At 44.6% G+C, this 12183-nt stretch overlaps 1 protein-coding gene across 1 annotated transcript in view; it reads right to left on the bottom strand.

Annotated features, from left to right (window-relative positions):
- USP50 (ubiquitin specific peptidase 50) overlaps positions 1-5186 on the bottom strand; it is a 51425-nt gene extending 46239 nt beyond the window's left edge. The window contains exons 1-3 of the mRNA XM_063638512.1: positions 5137-5186; positions 3249-3443; positions 2274-2469 (exon numbers count right to left, since the gene is read on the bottom strand). Of these exons, the coding sequence (XP_063494582.1) occupies positions 2274-2469; positions 3249-3443; positions 5137-5186 (441 nt within the window). The remainder of the gene's footprint in view (positions 1-2273; positions 2470-3248; positions 3444-5136) is intronic.
- Positions 5187-12183: the final 6997 nt, after the last annotated feature.

Here is a 12183-nt window from a genome sequence, read left to right as displayed (position 1 = left end):
GATGATGGGTGGCCGGCAGAGGCGCTCCTCACTTCCCAGACGATGGGTAGCCGGGCAGAGGCGCTCCTCACTTCCCAGATGGGGCGGCCGGGCAGAGGCGCTCCTCACTTCCTCCCAGACGATAGGTGGCCGGGCAGAGGCGCTCCTCACTTCCCAGGCGATGGGTGGCCGGGCAGAGGCGCTCCTCACTTCCCAGACGATGGGTGGCCGGGTAGAGGCGCTCCTCACTTCCTCCCAGACGATAGGTGGCCGGGCAGAGGCGCTCCTCACTTCCCAGATGATGGGTGGCTGGGCAGAGGCGCTCCTCACTTCTTCCCAGACGAAGCGGCCGGGCAGAGGCGCTCCTCACTTCCCAGATGGGGCGGCTGGGCAGAGGTGCTCCTCACTTCCCAGACGATGGGTGGCCGGGCAGAGGCGCTCCTCACCTCCCAGACGGGGTGGCCGGGCAGAGGCGCTCCTCACTTCCCAGATGGTGGGTGGCCGGGCAGAGGCGCTCCTCACTTCCCAGACGATGGGTGGCCGGGCAGAGGCGCTCCTCACTTCCCAGACGGGGCGGCCGGGCAGAGGAGCTCCTCACTTCCCAGACGATGGGTGGCCGGGCAGAGGCGCTCCTCATTTCCCAGACGATGGGTTGCCGGGCAGAGGCGCTCCTCACTTCCCAGACGGTGGGTGGCCGGGCAGAGGCGCTCCCCACTTCCCAGACGGGGCGGCCGGGCAGAGGCGCTCCCCACTTCTCAGACTGGGTGGCCGGGCAGTGGCGCTCCTCACCTCCCAGACGATGGGTGGCCGGGCAGAGACGCTCCCCACCTCCCAGACGGGGCGGCGGCCGGGCAGGGGCTGCAATCCCAGCACCCTTGTAGGCCAAGGCAGGCGGCTGGGAGGCGGAGGCTGCCGCGAGGCCAGACCACGCCACCGCACTCCAGCCCGGGCAACACCGAGCACCGGGTGAGCGAGACTCCGTCTGCAGTCCCAGTACCTCGGGAGGCTGAGGCGGGCAGAGCACTGGGCGTCAGGAGCTGGTGACCAGCGTGGCCAACATGGCGAACGCGTGCCTGCAGCCAAAGGAGAAAAGGCAGGCAGCGGTGGCGCGCGCCGGCAGTCCCAGGCAGTCCGTGGCGCGGGCAGCAGCGAGCCGAGTAGATTGCAGCCTGGGCCACAGAGGGAAAGAAAAAAGAAAGGAAGGAAGGAAGGAAGGGAGGGAGGGAGGGAAGGAAGGAAAGTCTCATATTTTGTTAATTTTATAACCAAGTATTTCATTTTTGAGGGTGCTAATGTGAATGGTATTGTGTTTTTTTAAATTTATTTTAAATTAAATTAAAGTTTTTTTTTTTGAGATGGAGTCTTGTTCTGTTTCCCAGGCTGGAATGCAGTGGCACGATCTCGGCTCACTGCAGTCTCTGCCTCCCAGGTTCAAGTGATTCTCCAGTCTCAGCCTCCTGAGTAGCTGGGATTATAGGCATGCACCACCATACCCAACATGTTTAATGAAATGTATGTCCTAATTCGGTGATGAACTCGGGTTAGGCATGTTTGGTATGAGGATGAAACTTTGTAGTGCATAGATCTGTTGCTTAATCTAATATCAAGCTTAATATTTTCATGGATTTGTAGGTCCCAAGAAAATTTAAGCTATAAAGTTCTATATGTTATTTCTCATGAGGAATATATTTTGCACTTTTAAAAACTAGTCCGTTCAGCCTTTATTTACAAAGAAAACTAGATTAGTGTTTCCCACGCCTGGCTGACCACTGGAAATGCCAAGTAAGCTTTCCCAAAAGACATTCTAATTCATTACCCTTGGAGTATGTGCCTTAAAATCGGTGTTGTAAAATCTTCCCAGATGATGCTGATGACAAGTAAGTTTGGTAAATACAGCTACATTCAAATACTAACTTGGATGTCCTCCATGGGACACCTAGCACAGTGCTTGGCACAAAGTAGACAATATTAATTGAACAAGTAAAAGAATGAAAAATCACGAGGTCGGGAGATCGAGACCACGGTGAAACCCTGTCTCTACTAAAAATATAAAAAATTAGCCGGGCGTGGTGGCGGGCGCCTGTAGTCCCAGCTACTCGGAGAGGCTGAGGCATGAGAATGGTGTGAACCCGGGAGGCGGAGCTTGCAGTGAGCCGAGATTGCGCCACTGCACTCCAGCCTGGGCGACAGAGGGAGACTCTGTCTCAAAAAAAAAAAAAAAAAAAGAATGAAAAATGGAAGTTGCTGATAAAGGTGCAGGACTATCCCATTTCAAGGTCATTAATTCTACTTACCTTTTTTAGAGCTTCATGAAGTTCATTTAGGACATAAATCAAGAATTCCTGAGCATCTTGTTGCGTCTTTTTCGTAAATGCTGGGTAGAGGTTGCCAAGAGCTGACCGGAATATTTCTGGTGAGACACAGTCTGAGTCTCCTAGCGACATGTCTGTCATCAGGTAGGCAAAAGCAGTGGCAACTTCACTGCAATCACTTGGAAGAAGAAACGGATATGTTTCTGGCTGATTTAATGAAAAGAAGGCACCTAATCACCCAAGCCTGGGAAATTAGTCTCAAAATGGAAGAGCGTGGTGTCTCATGCCTGTAACCCCAGCACTTTGGGAGGCCAATGCAGGAGGATAGCTTGAGCCCCCAGAAGGTTGAGGCTGCAGTGAGCTGTGATCATACCACTACTTCACCCCAACTTGGGTGACAGAACAAGACTCTGTCTAAAAGAAAAAAAAGGAGGCCAGGCTCAGTGGCTCACACCTGTAATTCCGGCACTTTGCGGGGTGGAGGTGGTAGGTTGGGAGGGGTGGATCACTTGAGGTCAGGAGCTTGAGACCAGCCTGGCCAACATGGTGAAACCCCGTCTCTACTAAAAATACAAAAAAACACAAAAATACAAAAAAAATTAGCCAGGCACGGTGGCACATGCCTGTAATCCCAGCTACTCAGGAGGCTGAGGCAGGAGAGTCACTTGAACCGGAGAACAGAGGTTGCAGGGAGCCAAGATCGCACCACTGCACTCCAGCCTGGGCAACAGAACGAGACCCTGTCTCAACAACGACAATAAAAAAAAAAAAGGAGCTGCATTCATTTCTTGGTTGCCCTTCCCACTTTTACTTACTCTAGCACATTATCTGGGAAGCTACAACCTCTACTGACTTGTTTGTTTATCTCTTAATAGGGATTCCAGAGTTCCCTCTCTAACCTCACCTGTGGGGAAGTGGGGGTGGGGGCTGGGCTGCAGGGAATGCAAATGGTCTTACTTTTGAAGAGCGGTGATATACTTCCCGGAGAGAAAGTATTCCACCAGCGGCAAGATGCTGCAGAGACACTGTAAGATGGCATTCATGTAGCATGTGTTGCCCAAGTTCCGCAAGCCAGTGACGCCCTGAAAACGGGGCTGGTTCCCATCAGCCTCCTTAACTGGAAGGGTATCATAGTAATCTGTGCACTCTGCACTGTGTTGGTGCCACATGGGAAGAAAGGGTTTTGAGAGAACAAAATATGTAAAAATGACAATAAGCCTCTCTTAATATGAATAAAGAAGAGTTCTTAATAAGACTTCCTCCAAACACATTCTCTAACAAGGACAGGAAGTATTGGAACTTGGAGTCTAAAATTGTATTATGGCGGAGCATAGTGGCTCACACCTGTAATCCCAGCCCTTTGGGAGGCCGAGGTGGGAGGATTGCTTGAGGCCAGGAGTTTGAGACCAGCCAGGGTAACATAGTGAGATCTTGTCTCTATTACATAAATAAATTAAATTAAATTAAAAACAAAATTACATTACGTAGACCAGAATTGTGAACAAGTACCTGAAGCCAAATAAGACAGATAAAAATTTCTTTCTAAAATTAAAGCAAGACAACTGACAACTTGCTGGGCAAGCAATTAAATTATTATTATTATTAATAGTTAATAAAACAATAGCTATCAGGTAGTGAGCCTGGCACTATTTAAATACTTAACATGCATTTTCCCATTAAATCTTTCAACAATTGTGTAAGGTAGGAACAATTATTTTTACATCCCATTTTACAGATGAGATGTCAGGTTTAAGTGATTTAGTCATTTACTCATGGGGTGTGTGGTGGTATGTAAAAAAAGGAATATCCACCTGTCTGTTTAATTCCCTCCCTCTCTCCCAACATATCTATCCATTAAGATATTTGGATTTATATATATTAAGATTGTCTATATATATTAAGATTGTCTATATATATGTGATATATATATGTATATATTTGTGTATATATGTATGTATGGCATATATATTGAAGGCATAATATATACACATTAAGAGCATGAATATATATATCTTAAGAGCACACATGTGTATATGTGTATGTATCTAGCTATATACATATAAACACACACACACACATATATACACGGAGAGGAGAAAGAGCACAGACTCTGTGAAAATATAGATCTTAGTTTAAATCCCAACTATGCCATTTACTAGTTATAGGATCTGGGATTCTAGGTCCGTTTCTCATCTATAAAAGAGGAATAATATCATCTGCCTTATAGGATGGTTGTGAGGATTATGCAGGTATCATGCAAGGTGCTTGACACAGGTTCATCAATAAATGACACTTTAAAATTTTTTTTAAGTGACTGGTCTAGGATGTCCTTCCCAGTAAGCTACAGGATTAGAGTGTTCAGGTGAATTGGCCAGACCTGCCTGCACAGAGAGAACACTGAGGGTTCCGAAGGGGATCTCCTCTCCCTGCACAGAGCTTCCTCTTATAATTTTTTGTATTGTGCCAGGCAGCCTGGTATCTATGTCCTTTCGGATTTTTCTTTCCATATATTGTATCTAAAGTTGGGGATCCATGAAACAGTGACCTCACCTCATACATACTTTTAAGTACGGTTATGCCAGTTTGAAAAGTGTTCACTGTTATAAGAATGGTCATTTTCACTTTTACTCACTGATACCACAGGAGGTTCTAGACTGTCACCCTTTAGGAAGGACATGTATTTATTGCCAAGACATTAGGTACAATCTTCCTTCCTTTCAGGGGACCTCCCATGGGTCACACCTGGGAGAACCCTCCTGAATGCAGCGTGTGTCCCCTGACTCCCCTGAGCTTGACTTTCCCACCACTGGGCTTATCTAGAAAGCTACAGTAGATCAAGGCTCACAGGTAGTAGATACCGAAGTCATCTGCAGGGAGAGACCGCTGAGAAGTCATTTTAATGGAACCACGTTGGACTTTCGCTTCTATTCAGGAGCTACATCTATTCCTTTCAACTTCATTTCTCTGAGCCTGTTAACGCTGGCTTTTTGTTTTAAACAATTGATATGCTCCTCTCTCTTCCAGTAGCTGCAAATTTATTTTCACCTGTATCAGGCACCACTCCAACTTGGATTTTCCATACATCATAATCCTTTCCATTCACCTTCAAGATTCTATCATGTTGCCATGAGACACTGTTAACTGGGTTGTCTGAAATGTTTTAGAAAGATTAGGCTCCAGAGAATGAACTACACATATAACCTCTCTTCCTTCTTCCATCACTCAGTTTCTCTTGTGTATATATATATTACACACACACACACACACACACACACACTTACATGTGCACAAAAGATTTACCACCACTGAGTTAGTGGACACTACGGCAACCCTGCCTGCTCTGGGCACTCATTCCCCCTTCCCAGCGACTACACCACACCTAGGAGCCCTGAGGGAATTTCGAGGACTTCCACTTCTACTCAGGAGCTAGATCTATCCGGACTGAATACCAGATCAGAAAAAAAAATTGCCATAAAAGAACATTATGGGAACAATTGATGAAATTTGAATATGGATAATATGCAGATAGTTTTTTCTATTAATGTTGAATCTTCTGAATTTGATAAGATTGTACTGTGTTTATGCAAGGGGATGCCCTTGTTCTTAGAAAATACACACTAAAGTTTTTCGGGGCACAGGGGCATGATATATGCAACCTATTTTCAAACGGTTCAGGAAGCACACAGGGACCGGAGGACGGAGAGGAAGGGGAGTGATAAAGCACATACTGTAAAGCCAGTGCACCCACATGCCAGCAGTTGGTGAATCTGAGTGAAGGCCCACTAAAGAGCACTATTCTTGCAACTCTTCTGCAAGTTTAAAAAATTAAAAAGAGGCCTGACGCGTCGGCTCACCCCTGTAATCCCAGCACTTTGGGAGGCTGAGGCGGGCGGATCACGAGGTCAGGAGATCGAGACCATCCTGGCTAACACGGTGAAACCCCATCTCTACTAAAAATACAATTAGCCGGGCGTGGTGGCGGGCGCCTGTAGTCCCAGCTACTCGGAGAGGCTGAGGCAGGAGAATGGCGTGAACCCGGGAGGCGGAGCTTGCAGTGAGCCGAGATCACGCCACTGCACTCCAGCCTGGGCAACAGAGCGAAGACAACGTCTCAAAAAAAGAAAAAAAAATTAAAAAGAAAGAATATAGTAGATATATTTTTTGCTAAAATGGATTTCTCTCCAGATATATGACTGGTAAGTCAAAAAAAGCAAGGTGTTGAAGAATCCATAGTATGCACCCCAACTTATGTCTAAATGGTTAAAAAAAAAACCCACATATATTCTCAGGCTACACAAAGATACTAAGAATATTCATTCTTTGACACCTGGATAAGGAATCCTGGCAAGCAGAGATGTCCTCTCTTGCAGGTATTTGATATTTGTGATATATTTACAGAGGTATCTCTCCAAGTCACCTCAGTGGTGGTTCTGCAGGACTTAAATCCTGTAAACTTGCTCTATTTGTCAGTGAGGCTCTCCCAAGTCCTTCACTTTCTCCTAATCAATAGGGTCTTTTAAAAGTTTCATTTTGTATTTGATGCTGGTAGGTAAAAATACAATTATTTGTCATATATTGGTTGTCTATCCAGGAACCTTTCTAACCTGACTTACTCTTTAATTTTTAAATAGAGACAGGGTATCGCTATGTTGCCCAGGCTGGTCTCGAACTCATGGGCTCGAGCAACCCTCCCACCTCGCCCTTCCAAAGTGCTAGGATTACAGGTGTGAGCCCCTGCATATGGCCTAACTTGACTTACTTAAGCCTAATTTTTACATAGGTTCTTTGGATTTTCTATAAACACATTCAAGTTGTCTGCAACAAAATTAGTTTAATTTTTTTCTGAGTCTTCTTACCTTCTTTACTAGTGAGGACTGCCAGTAAAATAGTGAAAATAGTGAAAAATAGTGAAAATAGTGAAAAATAGTGAACATAGTAAAATAGTGAATAGAAGTGGAGATAGCAAATTCCTTAACTCGGAGAGAAAGCTTTGGATAATTCACCATTAAGTATGATGTTTGCAGTCATAATACTGAAGAGTTGTAATCATGAGTGGATAGTGTGACCAGATTTCTCTGTATTTACTGAGGTAATCATGAGATTTTCTTCCTTATTCTGTTATTGCTGTTCATTATCAATGATGGTCACACTAAACTAACCTTCTATTCCTCAGGTATATTTTGTTTGTGATGTAGTTATTATTTTCATGAATTGTTGGGTTCTAGTTGTTAATCTTTTTGTTCAAGGGTTTCGTATCTATGTTCATGAGTTAGATTATCTATGTGTTAATGTTCTGTGCTCTATAACAAACTACTAAGCTTAGTTTAAAACCAGACATGGGGCTGGGTGTGGTGGCTCACGCCTGTAATCCCAGCACTTGGGGAGGCCGAGGTAGGAGGATCACTTGGGTTCAGGAATTCAAGACCAGTTTGGGCAACACAGTGAGAATATCCCCCACCCCCACCCCCATTCCCCCTGACCCCACTCCCCACCCTCCCTCTACCAAAAAAAAAAAAATAGTAATAATTAGCTGGGCATGGTGGTGTATGACTGTAGTTCCAGCTACTCAGGAGGCCAAGGTGGAAGGATCACTTGAGCCCAGGAGGTCACGTTTGCAGGGAGCTGTGATTGTGCCATTGCACTCCAGCCTGGGTGACAGAGTGAGACCCTGTCTCAAAAAGAATCCCAAAAGCCAGGAATGGTGGCTTACACTTGCAATCCCAGCACTTTGGGAGGCTGAGGCAGGCAGATCACTTGAGGCCAGAAGTTAGAGACCAACCTGGCCAACATGGCGAAATCCTGTCTCTACTAAAAATACAAAAAGAATAGCTGGGCATAGTGGCGCGGGCCTGTAATCCCAGCTACTCTGGAGGCTGAGGCACGAGAATCCCTTGAACCTGGGAGGCGGAAATTGCAGTGAGTCAAGATCATGCCACTGCCCTCTAGCCTGGGCAATAGAACAAGACTCTGTCTCAAAACAAAACAAAACAAAACAAAACTCAAAAAGGAAAACCAGATATAGTTTAGCTGGGATCTCACATTGCATTTAGTTGTCATGTCTCTTTTAGGCTCCTTCAACCTGAAACGGCTCTATGTATCTCCTTGATTTTCACGGACTTGACTTTTGGAGATTACTGACCAATTATTGTGAAGAATATCCCTTAATTTCTATTCAGGAGCTACATCCATCCGGACTGAATCCTAGATCAGAAAAAAAAAATTGCCATAAAAGAATATTATGGGAACTATGTTGTCTGATGTTTCCTCATGATTAGATTCACATTATGCATTTTTATGAAGAATATCACAGAAGTGAAGCTATGTTCTTATTGCATTGTATCAAATGTTATACAATTTTGATTTGTCCCAGCACTGGTTATGTGAACTGTGATTAACTGTGATAACTTGAATGAGGTAGTGTCTCTCAGGTTTCTCCAATGTAGTTTTTCCTTTTGTAATCATCAGGAAGCATTTTGCAGGGAGGACTTTAAGACTATGTAAATGGTCTGTTCCTCATCAAACTTTCATACACTAGTTTTAGCAATTGATGTTTCTTGGCTGGATTTTTGCTATGGTGATTGCCAAGTGGTGATTTTCTAATATAATTATTCTGACTACATTCATCTGTTGGTACTCGACTATAAAGAGAAGTTTCTCCATTTCTTTTTTTTTTTTTTTTTTTTGAGACAGGGTCTCACTGTCCCCCAGGCTGGAGTGCAGTGGCACAATCTCAGCTCCCTGCAACCTCCACTTCCCAGGCTTAAGCGATTCTCCAGCTTCAGCCTCCTGTGTAGCTGGGACTACAGGCGCACGCCACCAATGCCTGGATAATTTTTGTAATTTTTGTAGAGACAGGGTTTTGCCATGCTGCCCATGCTGGTCTTGAACTCCTGAGCTCGAAGCGATCCACCTTGGCCTCCCAAAGTGTTGGGATTACAGGAGTGAGCCACTGCACCTGGCTGTCTCCGTTTATTCTTTTAATCAGCATGGACTCACAAATTCCCGTTTTGTTCAATGGATTACACCTGACATTTTATTTATTTATTTTTAAATTACACTTTAAGTTCTGGGATACATGTGCAGAACGTGCAGGTTACATAGGTATACGTGTGCCATGGTGGTTTGCTGCACTCATGCTATTCTTCCTCTAGCCCCCAACTCCCTGACAGGCCCTGGTGTGTGATGTTCCCCTCCCTGTGTCCATGTGTTCTCATTGTTCAACTCCCGCTTATGAGTGAGAACATGTGGTGTTTGGTTTTCTGTTCTTGTGTTTGCTGAGAATGATGGTTTCCAGCTTCATCCATGTCCCTGCAAAGGACGTGAACTCATCCTTTTTTATGGGTGCACATCTGATATTTTCATGTTTTTGTGTGTGTGTGTTTTTTGAGACAGGGTCTCGCTTTGCTGCTCACTGGAGCGCAGTGGCGTGATCTCGGCTCACTGCAGCCTCAATTTCTTGGGCTCAAGCAATCCTTCTGCCTCAGCCTCCTGAGTAGTTGGGACTACATCACATGCCCAGCTATTTTTTAATTTTGTTGTAGAGACGGGGGTTTCACTATGTTGCCCAGGCTAGTCCTGAGCTCTTGGTCTAAAGCTCAACCACTTTACCCTCTTAAAGTGCTGGGATTATAGGTGTGAGCCACCGCGCCTGGCCATGATTTATTTTAGATGTTCAAATTGTCACAAGATTAGCCGCAGGAAGCCCTTCAAGATGTCTTCTGTATCCATTTGACATGTCCTCATTGTTCTTTGAGCACTTCTTTTTTTTGGCACAGCAAGATCTTCTAGAGTACCATTCCTGCCCCAGTCCTGGAGTCAGGTGTTTCTCCGAGCCCTGGTTCCTTTTAGTGAAGAATGGTATTTAGAAACCAAGATCTGGGAGCTGGGTATACTCATGTTATTACAGCGTTTCTGCTTCCAGGTCCTCTATGCATACACACATCCACATCCATAGGTATATCTCTCTACATTTTTGTTTTCAGTATTACTACCATACTGAATACATCTTGATATTTTGGGAACCATGAATTCATGCCAGTAATTCCAATTCCAAATCTACATTTCAGGATTTATTCTAGTTTCCTCCCTTTTACATATTTACAACCCCATCTCCAACAGAGAGGCACTTCCCATTGTCCTCAATATATTTCCTTATTTGATCAACCCCTCTGCATATAACTAATCTCCTGTCGCTGCTGACATCAACCCCACTCCCCTCTTTACGCAACACACAAGCACTATCCTCACCCTGCTTTGCTGACACCCCCCACCAGGTCACTGTTGCCTCCCAACATGAACACCTATGATTGGTCTGAAACCTAATGGATTTTAGACTAAATTATGAATGAATGAAGATGAAAGGGACCTGGGGCCTGGTCTTCCTGTTAGTGTGTGTGTGTGTGTGTTTTTGAGACAGCATCTTGCCATGTTGTTAGGCACCTCCTGAACTCCCAGGCTCAAATTATCCTACTGCCTCAGCCTCCCAAGTAGCTGGGATTACAGGCGTGAGCCACCACTCCTGGCCCTAGTGGATTACTTTGTAAAAATCCTCTCCTTCCCTTCAAACTTTATTTCCTTCTAATGGCCAAGAAGTGTATTGTTTTTATATTCTATTTATTTCATTTAAATATTAAAAAAAAAGTAACCTGTTACCATAATCTATCTGGGTCTAAGGTTTGAATAGCAAAGAATACTGTATTATCCCAACCTATTTGGTTTCTAAACTCTGGATGCCACGAGTCTGTGTGAAAATGTACGTTAATCTATGTAGTTCCTGAGCTCACATGGTGAAAGCGAAGATAGCAAGTGTTACCCATATTTAGAATTACCTTTCAATGTCAAAAATATCCATAATTTTTCCCAAATAGAAATGAAACCTTTAATGTGCTTTTACTCTCTTCCCCTGAATCACTTTCAATATTCTTAAAAATCTTATTCTAGTTTACATTTTTCAAAAAACATTTGTGACCCGGTGCAGTGGCTCGCACTGGTAATCCCAGCACTTTGTGAGGCTGAGGCACTGAGGATTGCTTAAAGTCAGTTCAAGACCAGCCTGGGTAACACAGTGAGACCTCATCTCTAAAATAACAAACAAAAAAAAATAAAAACATTTGTCACTAAGCATTTAAATTTGTGTATTTTATACACCACTGTTTACTTCTGTGCCTGTTTTTACCTTGTGTCTTCTTAGATTCTTTTTCTTTGAAGATATCCTTAACATTTTCCAAGAAAAAGCATGGGAAGTAGACTTTCTGTGAATGCCATCACATGACTGGATTCAACTTTCTCCCTCTTTCCCCTAACAATATTGTTTTGCTGCCTCTTAGATACAGGAGATAATAATTTTTTTTTTTTTTGAGACAGGGTCTCACTCTGTCGCCCAGGGTGGAGTGCAGTGGCACAAACACGGCTTACTGCAAACTCTGCCTCCCAGGCTCAAGCAATCCTCCTACCTCAGACTCCAGAGTAGCTGGGAATACAGGTGTGTGCCACCACGCCTGGCTAATTTTTTTTTTTTGGTAGAGACAAGGTGTCACTGTTGCCCAGGCTGGTCTCCAACTCCTGGGCTTAAGCGAACCTCCCACCTCAGCCTCCCAAAGTGCTGGAATTACAGGTGTGAGCCACCGCGCCTGGCCTACTATATGAGAATTTTGATGTCAATCTGTTCCCTGTAAACCTTTTCTTTCTTTACTTGCAGAATCACAAAAATGTGGCATTTAGTGGGTTATTTCCTTCCTTCTAGCGTTTTTATTCTAGAACCTTTATTAAACAGTTACTGTGGCCGGTCATGGTGGCTCACACCTGCAATCTCAACACTTTGGGAGGCCAAGGTGGGTATACTGCTTGAGCCCAGGAGTTTTAAGTCCAGCCTGGGCAACAAAATGAAACCCCA

The sequence above is a fragment of the Symphalangus syndactylus genome, chromosome 5 (assembly GCF_028878055.3).
Source record: "Symphalangus syndactylus isolate Jambi chromosome 5, NHGRI_mSymSyn1-v2.1_pri, whole genome shotgun sequence".
In the NCBI taxonomy this organism is placed as follows: Eukaryota; Metazoa; Chordata; class Mammalia; order Primates; family Hylobatidae; genus Symphalangus; species Symphalangus syndactylus.
Note: the sequence above shows the minus strand (reverse complement) of the source record. Positions and strands in the feature narration are given on the sequence as shown.